This window comes from Nilaparvata lugens, chromosome 11 (assembly GCF_014356525.2).
Source record: "Nilaparvata lugens isolate BPH chromosome 11, ASM1435652v1, whole genome shotgun sequence".
In the NCBI taxonomy this organism is placed as follows: Eukaryota; Metazoa; Arthropoda; class Insecta; order Hemiptera; family Delphacidae; genus Nilaparvata; species Nilaparvata lugens.
In genome coordinates, this window is record NC_052514.1 from 25,362,961 (window position 1) to 25,387,796 (window position 24,836).

The window sequence follows — 24,836 nt, forward strand, 5'->3', positions numbered from 1 at the left end:
AATCTCACAAAGTAATGTCCGTGCAAACTAGACAACTCCATTTTCTAGGCCCTTGACGCTAGACGCTCAAACGCTTCCTGTGTGTATCATGGACGCTCGGACCACGCCACGCCACGCTTCGCTCTAGAACACCACGCCATGCTCCGCTCCGCTCCGCTTTCAGTGTGGTTGTACCCCAATGGTGATAAGACACCAGGACGGACACGACAACAAACGACACAATTGGACAAAAAAGTGCACTGCTAATATGCAAAATGTCCAAATGCATCTGGTGGTGTCACTCCAATGCTGAAGTCACTAGGTCAGAGCGCTCATTTTGACTGTTCGCTTCCGGTTAGGTGTGGCGTCACCCTAACTCACTGTTTGGAGCCAAACTGATAGTGAACAACTACAATAAATTTCTCATTATCTTTTCACAACTATTTGCAAGTTGTTAACAAATTAATAGCGTTGAAATGACTAAACATGAACAACTGGAACATGCAACAAACTAAAATTTATTCAACTCTCGTACACAGAGTATCGTTATGACTGAGAGGACAGTTGTTGAGAAATACAAAAAAATGTAAAGTAGGATCAACGATGACGTAGAATTTCTAATTTTCATCAACTCGGCAGCATGAAGAGGATATAGATAAACGTGCCACAGTGAGATTCACCTCATCATCATTCCTTATGAATAACATCAATACTTCCAATGCAACTAATGCTGTCCGTGTAACGTGAATTTGAAACAGGTTGTCACGAAGTTATTGGAAAACTATCAAAGCTTGATGTGTCCAACAAATTGTTCGTCATCCTTTGACTTTTTGGTAGCCTACAGAATAGTATTATAGTGTCACTTTATGCTAATAATCTAGTAACTACAAGTATAACTGCTTAATAGTGTACGTATACTATCAAGATACTCTAGAAATGTTGATCATTTTACGTTTCTATGGAAGTGTAGTATTTTTATACCACTGGTTTCAACTAAAGTACGTGAGTAGTATAGTGTACAAGTATGTAACAGTATAGAGTACAGTATGTTTATATGATAGTGATTTATAATACAATATTTAAATACGAGTGTATTCTCGTTGAATATTCTGACGCATAAGTATATGATTGAAATATTCATGTTCAAAGTAGGCCTCCACGATACAGTGAAAAATATACAGTATATGTTCAATAATTTCACGTTTCATATTCTCACACAGAAAACTTGCATAGCAACGAACTCTTCAACTTCAACTTGCAAGAGTGTGTCTTATATTTTGAAAGGAGTTATGATGCTTCTAATGGCTGTGGATAGGCCTGAGTCAGAGTTTACAGCCGGAGTTTGTTCTTCAGCCAATGACTCTTCATGTTTTTATTCATATGGCCCGTTTTGGGCAAATCATTATTTACGACAAAGCTCGTTGTAACTCTCTGTTCCATGTATGACTGAATGCTTTGTCATAATCGGCAAGGTCATGACCCCGTCTTGCCAACAACCCCCCCCCTTCTACCCTATATTATTAATCATTGTACTCTCCTTTATATTTTTCTCCTATTTATTCTCATATACATCTACTTTCTTATTCTCTCAAGCCTTCTTCTTCCTTCTACATCTCTCTTGGTAGACTTAAAATATACATTTTCTTTTCCTCTACTATTATTAAATCTCTCGGCGCAAAGATAATCCATTCCACAGTTATTGTACTCCTACAACTTTGAAACGTTTCTTTCTCCTTCAAACTTTTCTCTCTCCCTCTAGTCTTCTCATTTTATTTAGGTTGTAGGCTCCCGAGATGTTCCACCAATCCTTCTACGTTCTCTGCAGTTTAGTCTAGTATTTCCTCTTTATTTTTTTGAGTTTCCTCTATCTTAATCTAATGCTCTCTTGATTCCACATCATTCTTTCTCCCAAATGCTAGGGTTGTTGTCTACTTAAGTATTGTCTACCCGATTTTTCCGCAGCATTTTCACTAATTATTGTTCTCTTACTCCCAAGGAGTGCAAGTAAAATCAAATTTATTTTCTTGCTAAGAGCAATGGCAATTCCATACCTGGGCATAGAGAATGAGAAATATTGTAATAAGAAATGAATATATCTGAAATTTGAGATGAGCCATGGAATATTTGGAATTGCTTGATTCAGTAGTTTTCCTACCAATTGATATATTCAACTTCTTTTGAATCAAGATTGAAAATTTCAATCTGATACGAATAGGTCGACTAGATCGCTCTCCAATACTGATATTTTTTCTGGAAAATGATGCCCGCAGATAATTTAAGCTCATGTGGCATCATCCGCGATAAAAAAAATTAATAAGTCTAAGATTTGCTTGTTAATAAAAATAGAGTTGATTGGTATTTGGATAACATTACTCATCAAAATTCAAGTAACAAATAAATATCAACTAAATTATTATCGCCAATACAAATAGGAAGACCAAATATGAAATTCCAATGCAGATACGAAGCTAGTAGGAAACGTCCAATACTCAACGGATACTGAATGATATGCTCTTTCCTATTCAAATTGGACTGATCAATCACAATAATTGTTATTCAAACACACACATCCCAACCTGAAATTATTCTGTACTCAATACATCTCAATCATTGAGCGCCTGGCTTGCATCCAGCAAATCAAAATAATTGATTGGATCTGCAATTAAGAACACTAGATCCGGTGATCATTCACTTTCCAATATAGCAGGTGGAGAGGAGAACTTAAACTTGTAATTAATAACTTTGATTTGAAGTTGAACTTTACAGCAGTGGGAGGAGCGGATTAATATTCACCAATCATGAGCTTGATCCGTAGTACTTGCATTTCATATTATACTCTCTTCAAGTCTATACGATTGTATAGATGCTTCTCTATGCAGTCTAGTCATTAATTGATATTACAGTCTATTCACTTGTATGTTAATACACTCAAGTTCCTCCTCTGTACACTTGAGGTGAGCGTGCAGTGCACTAGGTCGGTGGGGCGGCGCGCAGGAGAGCTGAAAATTGGAGGTCCGTGTACTACGAGCGCGGCGCGACGTGGCGCCGATTTTGACTAGCTGTTCGTGACGTAGGCTTGTCAATTGCGATTTGAGGTTAGACATAGACGGAAACAGCCAAGCTCGTGAACATGTGGTTAGCCATAGAGCTCTGAAATAACCGAGCAATAAAAAAATAAAATAAATATATTAATTATATTTATTCTATAGCCGAGCACTCACGACGTTACCCGAGCGCGGAAAAACCCGACCTACCCTCCGTGCACTAGGTTGGTAGAGCGGTGCATCGCCGACCCCGAGAAGTACAGACTTTTCGAAATCCGCGCCACGCCGCGCCACTCACCCGACCCAATGCTCGAAGGTACACTTGATCAAATGTATTTAATTCCAGGTCGAAAATTCCTATGAATGTTGTTACCTGATATGAATACACTTCAGGAGTTACTGTGACGCGTGAAAATGTGTAGGCCTATTATTCATTCAAAATCGAGTGTTCAATGTCAAGGTTAGAATGTGTACAATTGATTTGAATAGGAGCGTTCACTGTCAGGGTGAAAATGTGTGCCATTGATTTAAATACGAGCATTCCTAGCAGGGGAAGAGTGTCGGTAGACATGTTTATTTATAAGCTATGATTGTAGGTTTCAGACATGTAGTTATAGATTCGTGACGGTTGGAAATATTTAGATCTGTAGTGGAGATCTTTGGGTTATATTCTCTTTAAACTGTCAGCTTTCCTTACAAGTAACATTAATGATTTCCATTCGACCTCTGCTGACAGTTGGACAGTGAGTTTCACTATATCAGACCGTGAAGGATGAACGAGACGTTTATTAATTATTCGAAATGTTTGAAAAAACTGGAATAGTCCTCGCACGTGGTACAATGAGTCGATGTAAACTTGATTCATGTAGTTCCTGGACTGCTCATTCAGGAAATTATTGGTCAATTGAACAATGAGCAAATGAAAACAATATTAATTGAAGAATGTGAAGAGCATGAATTGATCGAAAAAGTTGGACTGGAACAAAAATATGAATTCGTTAATGTTTAATTAATGTTCGAATCTGTTAATCAATTTCAATCTATTTCTTAATAATTTATGTTTATGTTGTTGAATAGTGTTCAGAATCACGGTTGGATTGAGACAATATTTGACATGTGCCTGTATTTCATTTTTATTTATTTATTTTTTGTACGGAGTTTTCAATTATAATCAATTTATTGCAAAAGTGAATAAACTCAATCAAGGATTCCCATTTCATAAAGTCAGGTACTATTTCCAAGTTTCACTGTATTACTTTGAGTTATTATGTATTTCATTTTGATGGAGCTTGACATGAGCAGAGATTGTACTCGTATTGGGGTAGTTAGTCCTTGAGATAATGATCGATAGCCTCTAGATCATTCAATTATAGTATTATATTAGCTTGGAATTTAGAAGTGAATATTGACGAATTCGAATTCAGCTGTAGCTCAATACCTATTTTGATTTAATCTTAAAATCTGAACCTTCCTTTTTTCTTACTCATTCTATTTCCTTTCCAATCTCGCCATTTTCTCTTTTATTCATCAACTTCCAATTTTTTTCTTCTCATTTACCCCTTTCCACTTCAACTTCTCCTTCTTCCACATACTCTTTTTCAATTCTGATTCTTTTTCACTCATTCACCATGTTTATCCTCATCTCGATCCTCTTCTACGGTTTATTCTCGTTCAACAACTGCTCAATTTTTTCCTTTTTTCTTCTCACCTGTATCACAAAATGTCCTACAGCTCATGCCACTTGATTACCGAACCGACGGTGTGGCTCTCTAAACATCGCCAGCATTGAAATTATACAATCAAAACGAATGACTTGCGCAATCAATCCTGTCCCAATAATTATAAATTAATTATTATAGAAGACCACCACATCTATCTTAGAACTTGACCTTGGTTCATTCGATGTGTATTCTTCTCACTCATTAATTCTATCTCACTCATTCACTCAATCCTTCTTCATTAGTCACTGTTTCTGTCTTTCTCTCACAATCAGTCCATCATTCTCACTCATGCTCTGTCTCAAATACTGTAACTTTTTTTATTTCCTTATCTAAGAGCTCGTTAAAATATTATGAACACCAAAGAATGATGCTGACGAATGACTTGATCATTCTAATTGACATTGCACCTTTATTAGTGGGAATTTCTCGGAATCATTCAGGTAGAGAGTTATTGATTATTTGAAATTTTAATCACCATTGTGCTAGTCAGAAGCTTGCTCATTAGGATTAGAATGGATTTACTGGTGAAGTATTAGGTTTTAATGTTTTATCTGAGTTGAACTGTATTACTGAATTAGTTGAGACTTTCATGTACTTCAGTACTTATATATTTCATTGTTTAGTAGAACGTACAGTATTTTGCGCAGATAAGATTATTGGATAGAAGGTAAAGGAAAAACATTTTGAACAAGAAAAAAGTGATTAACTGAATACTTTTTCTTTTGGATCAATAATTGAGAAGTTTTCTCCATCATGTATATTACTTATAATATTTTCAACTCACCTCTGGTTATTCCAAGTCAATCAACGTTGCTCCTGGAACAAAATAATATTTTTATTGAATTTGTTCAAACTTATGGGAGTTTCATTCACTATATGATTCGATATCAACAATAACTCATTACTAGTTAATTTATATAATGATAATAGAAATAGTAACCACCTTTAAGCCCACTCACTAATATTCGACAATATTCTGTCGAGAAATTTTTCCACTACAAACTAATGATGATCCATGACTTTCTCAAGATAGAATTGTGTGAAAATCGTTCACAGATCCATTATCACGCGTGTTAATAATAGCTCACAGAAATGATCTACAACCCAAATCAAATTGCAGTCTGAAGATCAAGTACATAATTACTGCAATTGCAAAACACATGTAACACCCCAGCATTAACTGCTACACCCGGTAGCCGGAACATAAATCTGATAATCCTACAATTATTAAATGATTTGGTAGCTCCAAACTACATTTTATAAACTAGGCGCAAATGATTATTATCACTCGCCTGCTGTGCGAAAATAATAAAAGACTGCTTCTCAGCGTCATAGAAATCATCATAAAGGGCATAAAATGCTCTTGACAAGGTCATAAAATTCCTGTGCTGAGATTCACTTTGAACGGTCAGAAGTGTTTTAATGGGTAGCATTGATGTTGCTTATAAGGAATGCTGACCGTAAATCTCACTATTAACAATACCGGACTGAAATGACCCTAGGCTGTACCAGATGATGAGATGTACTGGATTTCGAGATCTGTTATTTCAGTTGCCTGTTATAATACTTCAATGTTTTAGTTCGTCTTCTTCCTCATTATGCTCATCTTCTTCATCAATTTCATCCACGTTATCTCTTTAGTTTCCAGCTTATATACTTCTGTACCTATCTTTCTTCTTCCTTCTCTTATTATCCTCATCTTCTCCGCTTCATATTTTTTCGTTATTTCTCATCACCTAGATAGTTGTTCTTCTGAATTTCCTCATCTCCACATTTCAACTTGAGAACGTAACAAAATTGAAACCTTAATTTATTCTTCTTCTTTGAACTATGTTCCTCTCGAATCTATATCATCCATTTCCTTCCAATCATCTTTATCGTAATGCTTTTCCTTTGAATCATCAGTCACTTCTTGTCTACTTCCTGTTTGTCCTTGACTTATATCCAGAATGTATTAAAATTTCCTTCTTTCTCATCTTGTACTTTTCCGTCATTGTATTCTTGTATCTAATTTTTTTCTCTCGTTTCTCTAATAGTGAGATTTTATCTTCAATCGGCTTATTGTGATTTTAAAGTATCTGAATTCCTACACTAAAAATTATTCGTTCATTCTGATTATTCCTTATTCTCAATTTGCCTCTTTTTTATCATAGCCTCCTCTTACTCTGTACTAGTTTCCCTCATACCCTTATCCATTTCTTCAAAATCTGCTTCTTTCCACCAATTACCTCCTAAGGTCAAACTTCTATTAGATCCTTTTTTACTCTCTCTCTCTCTTAAAATACTCACGAAAATAGTTGTCAAACTGCAATGACTATGAACTCTGTTCAACATTACACTCATTCAACAAGTTGTTAGTCATAAACAGAATGTTGCATCTTCATTCTTGAAATTCCTCATCGCGCTTAGTTCAAACCACAAATTGTAAGTGGAGGTTGAAGAAGTTGCAGATTTGTTGAAAAGGAAAATGCAAGTTGATAAGAAGCTGCACATGAGCAAGATGATTCGCCATTGGAGACCTTGAATTGCAGTTTAATGTGATGCTACTTTAAACGACAACCGTACAATCGAAGTTTTTGAGAAGGAAAAGGCAAGTTGATAACAAGTTGCACATTAGTTGAAACACAAGAATCGTTGCCAGTCCTCGAATCTCAATGCCAGACCACAACACTGTGTAGCCTCTTGCCCTTCAGAGGACATTCATCATTCGACAGTAGGCTTGTTTCGAACTGAAATTCTGCTGACTCATCAAATCGTTGCAGTCAGGTATCATTTCTAGGATAATTACTTTTTCTATTCTCGTTATACTGCTGCTGAGGACTGTGTTGATTGAAAAGGTCACTGTCTATCACTAATCACACGTACTGTGTTGAGTTTGTTATTAGTGGACCAGCGACCTATATGAAACTGGGTTCATGTTTTACTACGGCTCTGATTGAGCTTCGGGCTATCAACTCACTGCTAGAAAGCTGTGTGAGATATTGGTTTAGAGAGAAAATAATTTATTGTATTCTGTTGTATATATTGGACAGTATTGAGTTCACATATATTTTTGTGATTCATGCAAATATGATGAAAAATCAACATAAGTACGGTTCAATGAAGTGCGCTTAGATTAGGACCACCAGTGATCACATCAATTCAATTTATTCTCCGAGAAAAATTTGATACTTCAATCTGAGCCATCTCTAGTTGGCTTCTACAGAACTAGAGAAGACTGTGGTAGCAATAAATAGAATGTGAGGCTATAGAATAAAGGATAGTTAAAAACGAAAGGACTGAATAGATAGATTCATTTTCTCTGATTTATTGGACCTCCTATGGATTATTATGTCTATTATGGAATACATGTCTTTTATGTAGCATACTGACATTCAATTACGTTTCTCATACTAAATTCATATTCAAAAAATTATTATGAAAGAAAAAAAATAATAAAGTTTCAAGTTTCTAAATAAAGGTTTTGTTTGATCTAATTTGATTTGAAAACCAGAATTGGATTCAAAATTCCAATTTATTCCGATCCGAAGCTTCAAAAATCATTTGATCAAGTGTACTGTCATTTGATAAGTGTATTTCTGTGTGAAAATATTCTATATTATGGAAAACGAAATAGATTGCAACATTTAATCAAATTTTGTATTGTGTATTTTGTATCAATTATTCCATTTATGCGTTTGGAATACAGTAAAGAATTTAAAAATTGACCAAATTGGATTGGTTTAATAATTTTTTGCTTTTCTACATTGTATGCCTATAAAAATCTAGTCAAATCCGGATGATTCTGGATGCTGTGGAGGCTCGGAGATGAACTCAATTGTACAGTTCCAGTAGATTCGAAACAAATTCCTGAAAACAACTATGCTTCTAGAAACTACAAAACAACCGAAAGTGGCGAGTTTATTAGTTGTTCTCTAATTTGTCACCTTATAGCAGCAGGCCACACAGCTCCAATTAACGAGCTGTGAATTGTTCGGTTCTATGAATGGAACTGAAAAAACCACTAGCCAATTAGGTTGCCGCTGAGGAATTCAAAGCGCTGTTCCTATGATGTTTACTACTCTTAGAACAGCGCTGTCTGGTGTCAGAACGGTGAACCAAACACGGCGGCTACCTCACAACATGTTGGTGTAATGAGATTAACTATAATCTGACAGCATTCTATGTAATCAGTAGCAATGCTCACCATTAAAACTATGCTGACTGTTCGAAGTGAATCTTGGTGTAGAAGTACTAGGTGAGCAGGAATTAACTACTGTTCAAATGCCAGCTTTTAGTTGGTAGATACAACATGTTGGGAACATGTTTGCTTCAGAATGGGAAGAAGAATTTATGGAAGTGAGGGTGAGAATTAAGGAGACTTAAGGAGAATGCTTCGGAGATGGAGGTGAAGGAGAGAGGTGTAAGAAATGAAGGAGGAATGTGAAGGTAGAAAACTGAGAATTGGAAGAAGGAAAAGAAGAAACGAGAGAGGAAAGAAGATGTGAAGTAGAGAGAAGAATAGTTACAGGAGAAGTATGGAATAAGAAGAGGAGAGATGAAGACCAAGAAGGAGGAAAATAAATAGGAAATGATTGTGGGTACAAAGGCAAGGAAGATGATGAGGAATTTGATAGAGATTTTGGGAATGAGATATAGCTTAGAGTAAGGTTTTTAAGCGAAAATAGATGTAGAATTTCAAATAGGGGCTTGGTTAAAAAATTACAGTAGGGGTTTTCAGTGTTTAAAATTTAAGAAATTTGGTGAAGAGAAGAAATAATAGGCCTAATAGTATGAGGAGTAGAGAGAAGAAGAAATGGAAATCATGAGACGAGGGTGAAAGAATGGAAGTAAAACTTGGAGGATTAGGGAGGAAGACATAGGAGGAGAGGTGCTTGGAGAAGGATTATCATTGAGAGAAGGAAGAAGAGTGTGATATTGATCTCCAAAGAGGGGTGGAGTAAGAAGAATATTCTCACTACGAAAAAAGGATTTCAAGGAAGACAAAGAGTAGAACGATAAGAAGAAACGGTGGAACGAGGAATGCATCTCTGGAAAAACAGAGAATCTTTAATCTCAAAGTGAGCCGGATCATGCAATCCATGTGGTGTCTAAACCTGAAACCTCGGCACTACTGCACATGCTGTATAATTATACTGCATTCTATTCACTTCATGCAGTATACTGCACATTTCACACCTTCCTGACAAAACATTATCAGCTGCGGTTTTTGCTGTCGGTATTTAAACATCAAATTGCAAAATTGCTTACTTACACTTTCACCAATTACCTTCGGTAAAGTGTCTAAATTATCGCGATAGCACTTGCTTTAAAAGGTTCAAAAGCCGTCTCTGATTGTATGGGCGGGTGTTTTGAAGAGATTGGAGATTTCAGAACGGGTGCTTGCTGCAGTGAGATTTACTTCAAACTTTCAGCATTGTTTAAATGGGAAAAAAGAATGTTTTCATGCGGGATACTGATATATTGAAGCGAATCTAACAATTCTGAATTTTCATGTGTGCTAAGGTTCTATTATTATTTGGTTCTTGTAGAAAGTTGATGTTTTGGATCAAGCTTGCAGTTCTTGCTTATTAGTCTGTCATCAAGGTCTTCAATTCTCAATTTTTGGTTTTACATCAGTAAACAAAATTTTAGCAAGGACCCAATCTTAATTTTTGATAATCAGTTATCAGGCTCCTAACATTCCAATTCCTAATATTATCAGGAAGCGTACATGAATAACTAATAATATAAACTTTAAATAATAATAATCCCATAATACCCTTTTTCAAGAAAATTAAAAAAAAAATACAATGACTTTGAAAAAATGATACTGTGGGATTATTTTTCGACTGAAAAAAATCAAGTAGCCCTAATGAAATAAGTTATAATAAAATATGATTTTTTTTAATCAATATTATAAGCTTTGACCACTTGAATAGGTTTCACGTCTAATCATTTTTTATGCTTCATGTTAACGGAGAACTAGCCAGTCACAGATTCAGTGAAGTTTATCCTCATAGTAGAGGATTACAACATGCTGTTGTAGTAATACTATCCCAGTAGTTTCATAACATTGATAAGGATATTTCATTTTTTACCACTTCCTCACTCTATATCCATTACTAAATAGCTCAACAACTAAATTATACTATATAATATGGCTTGTTATACAATTTTTCAATAACATTTTGTCACTCGTGTTCCTTATAAGAAAACATACCTTATCCTTCTTGGAATAATCTGGTTATATGGAATGATTTGTAAGCAGTGGATCACATTTATTATGAATTCATGAACTTTAATAATAAGATCTCTAATGATTTCGCTATGGCCACTTTCCTATTTTGCTTACACTTCTTAGAATATACAATATAGAAAGATTCCATCAAAACAGAAATCACAATGACCTAAAACATTATCATCAAAATACTATACTTACGATACTGGAATAACCATTGTGATAAACTTACTGTACATTCTACAAAATACTACAGTAGCAAGTACTTGAACGAATATTTCCTGTCATGAAACTCCTGTAATATATAATAAAATCTATGCAGTATCCTATTATGATAAAAAAATTCATAGAAAAATTATTACACTACTGAATTCAATACTCTTTATAACTAATGGAAATTTTTCCACAAGTTGAAACTCAATGTTTCAAACATACAATTATATGATATCCTGGGTTGAAATGAACTTAGCTTATTTCCGTTATTTCTAATCATAGGCTACTTACTACCTGTCCACCAGTAGATCATTTGAAATCTCCGCTTTATCGTCAATAAAATGCCAGTATTTTCCTTGCAGTGGGTTAGCTTTCACTTTTTATACAGTTGATATACGTTTCTGAACAATTTTGTTAGTTTTTGAATAAAGTTAGTACTAGCCGAGGATCAACAATAGTATACTGTCTATTGTGAGATTCACTTCAAACTGTCAGCTTCCATGATATTCAACATCAATGATTCCTATTCTACCACTGCTGTCAGTTCGAAGTAGGAAATAGTTCGACTTCCTCCATCTTGGTTTACGATGTCTTTGTCTGGGTTTATACTTTGGAAAGTTCGTAGTTTGTGAGGAATATTGACCGTTTTGTTGCAAATAAAAGTGAAGCTGGAACAAGTAGTTGCCTAGAATTACAACCGGATGCTATATGATGCATTGTTGAAATTGAGTTGATTTGTTCAGGTTGTTTGAAACTTGTCCAAGAACATCAAATCAAATCTAAGTTGCCTGTTCGTTGAAATCTGTACTCATGGTTATTTCACAATGATATTCTTTGAAATCTCTAATCACAACTTAATATTAATCGAAATTGATTATTTAGGTAAGTCACAGAGAACCAATTCAAGTTTAAACTAGAAGAGTAAGTTCTATTCCAGTTACACTAAGGACAAACTGAGAATAAAGGGTAACATGAGGGTATACCCTGTGTAACACCTGTAAATCAAAAGGACTATAGATTGCTCATCCATACCTCCGAATTATTTTATAGCAATAACTCCAATAAACAAAATTTGACAATGAAACTATACATGCATATAGGTTCGCGTAGTCACTGACTTCTGTTTTAGTCCATGGTACGCTTGCATTGAAATTGAAATTTATTCATTGCAAAATTCAAAATGTTACAAACTTTATGAATAATCTTACTAATTCTATGAACAATACAACAAATAATTCATAGTTAACCATAATGCAGTATGGAGAACTCTACAATATTTCGAATGAATATAAATTTTTGAAATGATCTATGATTGAATAATTAATTAAACTTCATGATTACAATAATAATGCACCGCAAACATATTTCCTTTTTGCAGCAAACGAAACCACTGAATGCTGGTCGAGTGCATTGCTTGTATTGAATAGAATAGTTGAAATTGTAACGAACATAATGGGAGTGAGATCACAAAAAAGTAATCTTATCAATTCGTATTTGTTAAGTTGCGTACGGATATACGCGCCGCGAACATGAGCAATTCACTTTTAATCAGCTGATTATATCTGTATTTTTACAGAAACGGTAAGATACAGATATAAAAAGCTTGGCATCAAATCAAATCAAATCATTTAATTGCCATACAATAAATACATATTCAAAACATAATAAAAGAAAATACTTAATTTTATAATCAAAAGTATAAAATAATTAAAATAAAAATTAAGCATAAATAATACCAAAATCATAATTAGATACTTCTCAATGGTAATCCGGCATCACCAGCAAAAGGAATCAAGCCTTGTCCGCTGGTGAGAGTTGCAATCAGCTAGTTACATTGGTTGTTTCCTAGTTTTATACAATAATAGAGAAAAAAAATAATCCACGCTTAAAAATATGTTTTTAAAAAATTAGATAATGCTTTCAATTGAAAAGAAATAGTTTTCTCTTATCCAATTTTTTAGTATTTTGTATTTAGTATTTTGCGTAAATCTGTACGCACCTTTTCAGTACTGTAACCTACCATAACACCACACCCACTACTCAGAAATATAGTTATGTTTAGAGACCTTTCACAAAAATTATCCAATCTAATATTAAGTTCAAGTCTGAAGATTATTGTCATGAATGATTCAATGATGATATTGTAAGCATGACAATTTAAAATTCTTGTAACAATATTGTTCGTTACAACTCAAAAATAAAATTTCCTTCGATAAACATTTTGAATAATTAGTGTAACTCTGATAATAGCTTTTTTATGAAGAGCATAGTAGTGAAGGTAGAGTGAATAGGCTACTGTCCCTTTCGGACTATTGCACCAAAGACCTTGATGATGAGAGCAGAGGTGAAGGTCATAGGAATGACCTTGAACTTGACCTTGACCTTGACTGACCACCAGCTGTTGGTGCTCATTTCCATTACGATAGCAATACTATACATTACTTGTCACCCATATCAATGGCGCCTCATATCCATTCAGGAGAGAGAAGAGAATGGAATCGCTTCGGTATCTCTTATCGTGATCAGTTCTTTCCTGAAAATCTCCTTGCTTTTTACTCACACCGTTCATTCTCCGATAATCTTCTTTTATTTTATCTCTTCTTCTGTACGAGCTATCTAATTTCCTCATCTTCCTTCCACTGAATCTCTCTTCTTCCAATTCTGCTCTTAATAACAATCTCTCAACCTTTTTCCAAACTAGTTTATCTAATCTTTTCTCCACTCTCTTATCTCATCCATACTTTGGAAATTATCTCTTACTTCTCCCAATTTTATTTAAAATGGATTTCCATTCTAATCAATTTCTAATTGGATTTCTTTCCAATTCTTTCTCATATGTTTTCTTTCCTTCTGTCTTGTTCTCTTATCTACCTTTTATTTTTGATGTCCCCTAACAGAGATCTAATTTTTCAGATATTTTCTAAACTGCTCACACATCTTTCTCTCATTTTTTTATCTTCCTTGGCACTCCTCTTTTGTTTTTACTAGTCTTTCTCCGTCTGATTTTCACCTCAGCATAAACTCTTATCCAAGCGCATATTTTATGAGTTCTTTCTTCATCTTCATTCAATACGGATGCTCATATTTCGATATCGTCACCATTCACTTCACCATTTCTTCTCTATTTATGACTCTTTAAGATAATCTGCTCTCTCTCTCTTCAAGCGAAATAATATCTCCTTCTTGTTCACTCACTTCCATCGTTCCTCATCCTCGTCATTAATTTTATATAATTTATCTCCTTATTATATTACTCATTTGGATAACCGTTTCTTTATATTCCTTTCATGAATGAATCAATCAGGACTTATTATTCATTTTCCTTCTCCTTGTACCTCTTTTTCCACTCTCACTTGTCGAATCTACTCACTTAAAGTTCTTTTATTTGTCCCTTGTTTTACTCCTTCAATCAACACCTGGTTCAATTTTTTCACATGATAAACAAATCTTCATTGTCACTAAAGTAGATGCATTACCCGATGTTCAAATTCATGAAGATTTTGAAACGTTATTTGCAATTCAAGAAACGTAGTCTGATAAATTCTTAGTGATATTGTTCAGACACATTTCTCAATCTGATAAACAAGAATTTAGTAAAAAATGTACTAAATAGCACATTTTTGCAAATCTCGATCTTCTTTGAGATAGCCTAACATACTGTTATCTATTCATACTATAGCAGGTCTATCATACTCTATATGATACAATAAACACTATTCAAGATTATTGAATACAAGCAAAATATTGCAACATAATAGTACTATAAAACCTCGACTGAAAAATACTTATGTGGGATGCATTAACACTAGTTGCCAAGGAGGAACTGGCAACTTTGGTGCAGAATTGCAATGTAAATATTTCTTCATTACAATTTACAGTTACGTTTTCGCACATTTGAGAAAAAAAATTAAAAAATTGGAAAAACTTCTTGTATTCTCCTTTTTACGTTACTACGCGTCTTCCCCTGGTCTTCGTCACCCTTCTCCCACGAACACTCGACCACTGTCTCCTGTACTTCTCCACACTTCTCATCATCACCTCTTCTTCCTCTTCTTCTTCTTATTCATCCTCCTCCTCTTCTTCCTATTCCCCCACCTCCTCCTTCATCACTCCCTTCTCGTCCCACTTCTCCTCTTCCTTCTTACCACCACCTCCTCTTCTTCATCATCGTCTCCTTGAATGATGTACCTTGGAAAGAGATGAACGCGGTATTATTTACAAAGCTTGATTTCAAGCCTGACTTGTACCGGTGTTAATTGATTTTTAAGTGTGGTTCACACAAGATACACAATCTCCTGTGTTTGCCAACAATCTTGCACATTTCCTGAAAGTTTACGATATCCATTTTTCGTGACATTGCATTTCTGCGTACCTTATTCTCGGTATATTTACATTTTATTAAACGTCACTGGTTACATTGTACCTGTCAGAACAAAGGACTCTATTTTTCCAATATTTTTTGAACCCATTCTTTAATTTTATCTTTTGTCTCTCCACGTTTACATAATTTTCAAGTTGATCTTGAGGATCTTGTCATCATCTTATTATTATATATGAGAAGCTCAATTGAAACCTCAAGTATATCGGGATTCGAAAAAAAATTAAAGTTCAACTTCCCAGTTTAATTGAAACTTAATAGGACAATAATAAACAAAACTAGATTATCACGGCCAATTAGATTTAGACCAGCTTCTAGATGTATTGAAAATTTTACTGAAAAAAACCTCAAAATGAGAACAAATTTCAAATACCTATTGATTGAAACTTAATAGGAAAATAATAAAAAAACTAGATTATAACGGCCAATTAGATTTTGATCAGCTTCTAAATGGATTGTGAAAATTTACTAAAGAAATTTTACAGCAAAATGAGAACAAATTTCAAATACATATTTCAGTATGATAGTCCTTGGAAACTGTATGTTTACATCACAAGTCCTTGATACCTACGGCTTCGATGCTAAATCATGAGAGATGTTACCACTGCACTCATAAGAGTAATTGAAAACTCATCTGGCAAATTAATTTGAAAATTTCAAATAGCTTACATTATTTCCGTTTTGGATTAACAAATTATTACATTTTTTCAGATTTTCAAAACACTGTCCACTTAAAATTATTATATCATGAATGATCTTTAAACAAGAAAATCTGGTGTGGCGCACTCACACAACTTTCCTTGCCGTTATGAAAATTGATCAACTGACGCTAGTGTTCCCGCGCAACTCAAGTCTACTATTTGAAGATAGACAGATCAATCTTCCGTTTTCAGGACTTCAATATAATTGGAATTTCCGAATCATTTTTGAAGCCTAGTATTTTATCAAATTTTGTTACATTACCTGGATATAATCTTTTCCGGAATGATAGATTAAATAAAGCTTGTGGGGGTGTAGCAATTTATGTGAAAGATGGTATCAAAACAAAAGTTTTAATCACATCTAAACAAGAGTATTGTTCCAGACCAGAGTTTATGCTACTTGAATTATCATTATCTAGTACTGATAAATTACTCGTTGGTATCTGTTATCGCCCACCAAAAATAGGTCATTTTACAGATTTCGAAAATGCCTTGCTTTCTCTTATGCCTTGTTATAGCCGTATACTAGTTATGGGGGATATGAACACCGACTTGAACATGACAAATCGTAACTTTGACTACTTTCAACTGACTACTATTTTCCAATGCCTAAACATGACTATTTTACCTCTCGATCCAACTCATCATACTAATGTATCTGACACACTCATTGACCTTCTCATTGTTAGTGATCCTAACGAGGTTGTTCAAGCAGGCCAAATCCCAGTCCCAGCTATTCCTGGACATGATTTGATCTACTGTGTACTTTCCCATAAGATACCTAAGCCAGAACAGAAAATTATCACTTATAGAGACTTCAAAAACTTTGATGAAGCCGCCTTCCTGACTGATGTGGCTCAGACTCCGTGGCATCAAATTGAAGCGTTACCCTCAGTTGATGACATGGTCAAGACTTTCGAGAATTGGACTTTGACTTTGTATGACAAACATGCACCTTATGTGACAAGGAGGATTAATAGAAAACGACGAGTACCGTGGATGACTGAAGACATACTTAAGATGATGGGACGTAGAGACAAAGCACATAGAAAATTTAAAAAGACATTCGACTTGGACAGTTTGATAGAGTATAGGAGCCTTAGAAATAGAGTTAAACAGGAATTACGGAACTCAAAGATTAGGTACTTGAATTCGTTTATGACAAACAATAGACAAGACTCTAAATCACTTTGGCAGGGAATAAAAGAATTCGGGCTTGCCAAACAAAAATCGAATCCACAAATTGACTTACCATTGAACAATATAAATGACCATTTCGTTTCACACTCTAACCAACGCGACGAAGTTGTCATTGCTAATCATATCGATGATCTTGAAGAGCAGGTTACAAACTTAGATTTACCAATTACTGATCAATTTCATTTCCATCCAATCTCAGAAGAAGACACTTTCAGAGCAATTCAACGTATTCATAGTAATGCTACGGGTGTAGACAAAATTCCTATTAAATTTATCAAGAAGATGTTATTTGCTGTTTTACCAACCATTACATACATTTTCAACAAGTCACTTGAAGAGGGCATTTTCCCTGAAAACTGGAAGTTTGCTCTGGTTCGCCCTCTGAATAAAGTTCCATCACCCAATAAAGTTGAGGATTTTAGACCAATCAGTATTTTACCTGCATTGTCCAAAGTGCTGGAAAGACTCATTCATGCTCAAGTTGTAAAATTTCTAGACAACAATAGTAAGCTTCATAACTTTCAATCAGGCTTTAGAAAATTCCATTCAACTGAGACAGCTCTGCTTCGTGTCACTGATGATATAAGGTTAGCTATGGACCAAGGAAAATGCACCATCCTCACCCTATTTGATTTTTCTAAAGCATTCGATACTGTTGATCATACAGTCCTTCTGAATAAGTTAGCTATTCTTGGTTTCAGTCACAACTTGTTAGTTTGGTTTAAATCCTATCTAATAGGTAGGAAACAATGTGTATCTGTCGGTGACAAAAAGTCTACTTGGAAAAACGTTATGCATGGAGTACCACAAGGTTCAATTTTAGGCCCTCTCCTCTTCACTTTGTATGCTAATAACCTTTCTTCCGTTATCAAATTCTCCAGTTTCCATACTTATGCAGACGACCTTCAAATCTATTTAAGCTGTCCCATAACAAAAATTAATGAAACAGTTGGAATAATGAATCAGGATATCAATTCGATAGTGGAATGGACAAAGAAAAATGGCCTCAAGCTTAATCCCATCAAAACACAACCCATTATAATTGGATATTCTCGTCTTATAAAAAATATTGACCTTGAATCGATTCACAAAATTAGTGTAGACGGTAATGACATTCCTTACTGTAGCTCAGTTAAAAAATTTAGGCATCAATATGAATAATACTCTTGACTGGTCAGAACAAGTGAACAAAACTTGTAAAAAGGTGATCTCAGCCATGCATGCATTAAAGAAAATGCACGATATTCTCCCTAGAAACATTAAATTATTATTGGTTCAATCTCTCATCTTTCCACATTTAATGTATTGTAATTCTGTTCTTAACGATATGCAAGTCACTCTGAATGATAAACTACAGCGGTGCCAAAATTATTGTCTACGTTTCGTCTACTCTCTCCAACGCCATGATCATATCACCCCAGCCCACATTGCTAGTTCAACATTAAAGCTTCCCGATCAAAGGCTTTTCCGAATAGTCAAGCTTGTTAGAGATATCTTGGAATACGGTAATACGAACTATTTTAAAGATGATTTCAAATTTGTCTCTGAAGGTAGGAGGATAGATGCTTCACATACTAGAACCGGAGAAAGTACTTTAAGGATACCCAATCATCGAACTACTATTTTCACAAAATCCTTCTTAGTCAGTGCCTGTCGTGCATGGAATGCACTTCCTGTTTCTATCAGGTCCATCGAGAGCCGAGCGAGCTTCATCCTGACTTTAAAAAAACATCTTTTGGAACAAATGACTGAAACTGTCTGGCCCTAGAACGATCACATGACAACCATCCCCCACCCATCCCACAAATACAAACCTTTAAACCTGTTATAGAATGAATTGTATATATATTATATAAACTCATGTTATTTTAATTATCCACTGCTACTGCTGTATATTACTTAAAGTTGATTACCCTGATCTACTTTCAGCCTACTTCATTTTATTAATCAATAATTTGATCTTATCTACCTATATAATTATTTTACTCTATCAATTTTCTGTTTTTTTCTCTTAAATATTTATATTAATTGAAACTTTTACAATATTTCCATTAATAAATAAATCCTTAGTTCAATTAATTAAATTAACGTTTTGGTAGAGAGTTAGTGGGGAGGATATTTTTAATATTCTTTCCGAAGAATGGACATTGATATGTCCAAAGCTCCGCCAATTTATGTAGATGCATAACAATATAATATCTATAGTTATTATATTACAAATTACTTTTTCATATCATATACAGTTAAATAATTATTTTCTTAGTCTATATTATGTAAATTCATCTATAATTTTGCTGTATTGTAAGCTATTGTATATAAGTGTATAAGCCAGTATATTGTAATCTACATAAATAAAGTACTCAATCAATCAATCAATCAATCAATCTGAAGCCTGATAATTGGGAATATGAAATCAAATTTTGCATAGATGGGACGCAGCTCCTGAAATTTTTACAGATATGGGACTAGTGGTAGTTGATAGAGCTTATCAATGACTATATTAGGTATGAATTTGATCAAAATCGTTGGAGCCGTTTTCGAGAAAATCGCGAAAATCCCTGTTTTTGACAACATTTTCGCCATTTTAGCCGCCATCTTGAATTGCATTTGATCGAAATTGTTCGAAAGTAAAAAATAAGTCGAAAAAGATGAAACTGGAAGGGTTCTACAATTTATTATATAATTCATGTAATTCCAACAAACACACATCTGATTTCACTTAGACTATTGTGACATTGTCATTGCGACTCCTTCACTATTGTAACTAGTACTTTCATACTTGTTTACGTTCTGCACTCTTCTATCAATAATTCTCCCTAGCTCACGAGTACTGTTATTATGAGTGTCATATAGTAAGAAAATCATAAATATTGAGAAGAATAGGATTAACCAAGTAAATCTGAATGGTCACATTGACCTGAAGAAACCCCGATTGTTCCGAGTATATGAACTGTGACTGTTGTCGCTAGTATCGCAACAGTTCTCTCCTTATTAGTTTTCTCCTTATTCCCCCTTCCCTCCCAGTATTCTGCCATCTTCTTTTTCTCCCTTCTTTCTCAAAATGTTCTTGTTCTCTTTCGCTGAGATATTAACCGTTCCCCCATTTGAATTCAAAAAACACTGGTTGATCTTTCAAAATTTCTCGAACACACGTTATTTCTTGCAAAGAAAACGAACCAAGCAGAAAGAAAACGTAATCCATGTGGAACTACCGGAGAACGGATAAAAATTGAAAATAATGGAATGAGTAAAGTTCTAGTCCAGTTTCATGTTTGGTATGAGTACTATTGTTGCCAGTCATGCATTACCAGTATGTCTAAGACTATGGACTCATCTAAGTACCTTTCTAAGTTGTTAATAGCTTCAAATACATGTAAAAGGCTCACTACTTGGGCAGGTTATATACCTACTCGATTCATGTGAAACTATAAGTGACACTTAGAATGTCATATGAGAAATTTCACAAAAACTTGATCAGTTAGGTGAGAGGTGCTGATTCTAATTGAATTTTATTATATTATTGTAAGGATCAAACTCTTACCCGCTTCTAAAGCACTGGATTCATCTGACGACTAAATAGGTTATAGAGTAAGTAACGTAGTATCTTCATAATCTCACAATCATTTCCGAATTGACTGTTATGATTATTCCAGTCAAAGGCCAGCGGTGTTTAAAATGAAACTGACGACCCGTGTTTGTGGTGGTGGGCTGGTACTGAATTCAGGAATTTCATGGAGAGGGGTGCATAATTGTGCTTTGTGTGAGAATTCGATTTTCAAATGATTTTGACTAAGGATACTTCGTATAGAATAAATAAGCAGGCTATTCCATATATCTACCATCTTTCATGATCGAGATAAAAGAAGTCAATCTCTCAGATTTCTACCGGCTAAACGATCATCTTACTGATTGAGCTCTTTCAAACGAAGCTTAACTCACAGCACGTGTTTCTCTGCTCAATTTAACGACATTGAAGAAATCTCAGCTTCGTTTCACTAACGATTGAATAGACTATTAAACTGGCGGGGAATAGGATACTCGTTGATCGTGACTTGCATTCGTTATTAGTATTTCGCGGTTTACTGCCTTGGTTCTGATGTTTCATGAAATTCAAGTGCCTTCCTAACTAACTTTTTAATAGCTTTTAGCCGAGTGTTCACAATAGGTTGAGGTGCAATAATCGAATCCGAATTTTAAGTAGGAGGAAAATCGGTGGAGGAATCGGTGCGATTATGTCATAGTTGGGAGATGAAATACCAAGAGGTTATTTTTTCTCAATACTAGTTGCGTTTCAGATAGATTGGAAGATAAATCATTTGTACTGGCGGGGTATTGTCAGTTACAGGCAGAATTCCCGTATTTTTGTGAAATAGTTAGTTTGAATCCAGTTTTTGAACGTAAAATCCTGCTTTGGTTGAATATACCGACGCCTCGTTGAATACCAAGCAGGAATTCTGGAGTTCCACTATATAATTTAACTTTTTTATTCAATCAGCACCATTTTATCGAAATAGGAGTGAATTCTGTACATCATTTATGTAACCGATAGGCTAATCTCTTTTCTTTTCTGTACAAACTACATTTCAAGTACTTGAATATTATGTAAGGATTATTTATCATACTTTATCAGGTACGGTACGTGAAATTATAGAATAGCTGTTCAATATTTATCGAATGAATATAATTTGAATAATAACTTATGCTTCATTTACTCCGAAGCACTGCTTTATGCCTCCTCATACCGGTATGCCCATATATTATTGTTGACGAAAAAGCAGTCATACCCATGCAAGGAACTTTATGTAATCCAGATTGGAAGGTCACTTCACATGTTGACAGCAGACCAATATACATGAGAATAACCCTGACACTGAGATTCTTTCCAAGAACATGCTAATATTAGTTCGTAAACCAGTTTTTCTCTCAAAAATTGCGGCAGTTTTTCTTTTTAGTTTGACTTTTTCGACAGTGTTCCTATGATTCGTGCCAGTAATTGATATTTCGTGCTACAGTTGTTTGCGTTTAATTTGGCGAGGATTCACTTAGTACAACAACCAGTTTTTAATGAACAGATGTCTGAAAATAATTCATTCTTCTATTCATTTTTCGTTCCTGGTCGATTACAAGTTTTTTGAACAGCGTGAATAATAATTTTCGGCCAGAAACGAACTGTTGACATGTGAACCACTAATTTAATCAGTTTTGATAGTCGACGAAATTGAATGCGTTTTTTGACTTCATGACACTACTACCTATCTCATATAAGATGTTTGGATGTTTTTGAAACTAATTCACGGATTTGAAAAGTTGTTAAACTATTTGAGGTGGAGAGTTAACAGAAACTATCAGGTCGTATCATTTCGATGAGTTAATTTCATTTGTTGAGCTAAATTTGGTTGGCTTAATAACATCTTTCCTCACTCATATATAATTTTCATTATGTTTCTTTATAATAGCCTACACTCTTCACTTTTCATGTTTTGATAAACTTTAGCATAGATAAGACACGATGCTAATACAAAAAAGTTGAGCTGAATTTGGTTGACTTGATAACATCTTTCCTCACTCATATATACTTTTCATTATGTTTCTCTTTAATAGCCTACACTCTTCACTTTTCATGTTTTGATAAACTTTAGCATAGATAAGACACGACGCTAATACAAGAATCATAGCTAGTCCATAACTTGTGAATTTGAGAATTTGCTAGACCAGAATTTGTAAATTACATTTAAACATCAATCAATATCATGGATAAACATCACCAAGCATTAAAGCACAGGACAGGATTGTGTTAAAGATAACACAATTCAGTTGAGTATACTTCACCATCACCATCCATTTAACATCAACATGCATTGAAGATTCGATGTTTCATAACTATATCGTGGCTCTATTGGATTACAATTATCAAGTACCTATTTCCAATTCTGTTCAATGGCGGAATACTTATACATTCTGGTTCTCGAGGTATGCACTATACTGGATATTGTGTACCATTTTATATAATCAACGTAAACTACACTATGCTGCCTTGTTATCTCCTTTCAGTATGCGTGTTTATGATACTGGTATTATGGGTTATGGTTGGGATTATAGTTTGACCACGATGTAGAATCAAAGAGGTCCACTACATTCGCTTTTAACTGCGTGTACAGTATGTACAATCAATAATTTTCTGTACACTATACGAATGTATATATACGACTCCCATAAATATCTTTAGTAAATGCATATTTTTGAATGTGAGTCTTCGAATGGACCAGTAGCATCCTTCTATGATTAGAGGTGATAGTCTCTCCCTATTTGTTGATCTCTCTCAAGTGAATATAATAATAATTTGAGATAGTGAAGTTGAGCGTTACCCAGCGTAGCGAGTTTCGCATGTGAAGTGATCGTTGGAATCGGAAGTGGTGCTTTAAAAGTTGAACAGCTTATTGGAATTGGTCTGATAAGCTTGTACAAGATTATCGGTTGCTTGTATTGATGTATTATAAAAAAATAGTTTTAGTAATCGACTTTGGAATTTTTTGCGGAAATGAGGCATGCATGATTTCTTATTTGAAAAATTGGATGTCAGAGAAAATATTGATATCTTGAATATTTAGTAAACAATATAAAATTCTGGAATAATACGACACAATTTAGTTGGGATAATTCCGCTAAGAGTATCACTAACGCCTCCAAATTCAAGGAGTTCTCCTATTGGTCAGTGGGCGGTTCCAATGACAATCATAGCTCCTCTATGATTGGTTGAAATCGTTGAACGGTGACTGTTCATTCCGTAGGCCACGGTGGTCAGCTTGATGAAAAATCAACCATTCTGAACCATTAGATTGAATTTTCACTTTTTAATACTGTAGATAGGTTATAAGAGACTAGTGTTTTAAAGTATTGAATGTGTAGTTATGGGGAGTGTATTATACTGTAATAGTATAGTGTTGATTGTTTGAAGACGAATTGTACCGATAAAGATATACTGTTCAGCAGATAGTAAATTTTCATGTAGCTTTCATCATACTATTTCAGTGGATTGTAGCATTTCTGGAAGCTTTGCTTCAGCGGATTCTTCGACTGTTACCAATGCTCTACTCCTGATAACATTGACTGTGGAGATGTCATGATGACAGATCAGTACAGCCTGTCAGCTGCAATCACATATTCGGAGCACGCTACTGCATCAAAACTACTAGAGTTCATGGCGGTGGCCTGGGAATAAAGCGATTCTGTTCATCGCTGTACCTCGGCAATTACTGCTACTACATCAAGCAGCCGGGTGACATGTTGGGGCACAGCCCCTGTGTCTACACTTGCTCGTCGGACGCTTGTTACGGCAGCACCGCAATCTCATATATATTTTTGGACGAAAATCGGACTTGA

At 34.7% G+C, this 24,836-nt stretch overlaps 2 protein-coding genes across 3 annotated transcripts in view; one reads left to right on the forward strand and one right to left on the reverse strand.

Moving 5' to 3' along the window:
- Window positions 1-24,836, reverse strand: part of LOC111047803 — a 138,012-nt gene that overhangs the window by 109,868 nt on the left and 3,308 nt on the right. Inside the window, exon 2 of one of the 2 annotated variants that reach the window (XM_039437976.1) lies at window positions 5,529-5,560. The exons of the other annotated variant lie outside the window; for it this stretch is intronic. The gene's annotated coding sequence lies outside the window, so the exon portion shown is untranslated. The remainder of the gene's footprint in view (window positions 1-5,528; window positions 5,561-24,836) is intronic. 2 annotated transcript variants of the gene reach the window in all.
- On the forward strand, window positions 255-24,836 carry LOC120353474. Its single transcript, XM_039437257.1, has 2 exons — window positions 255-301; window positions 24,572-24,836. Exons 1-2 carry the CDS (start codon window positions 255-257, stop codon window positions 24,834-24,836), a joined length of 312 nt encoding a protein of 103 aa, XP_039293191.1.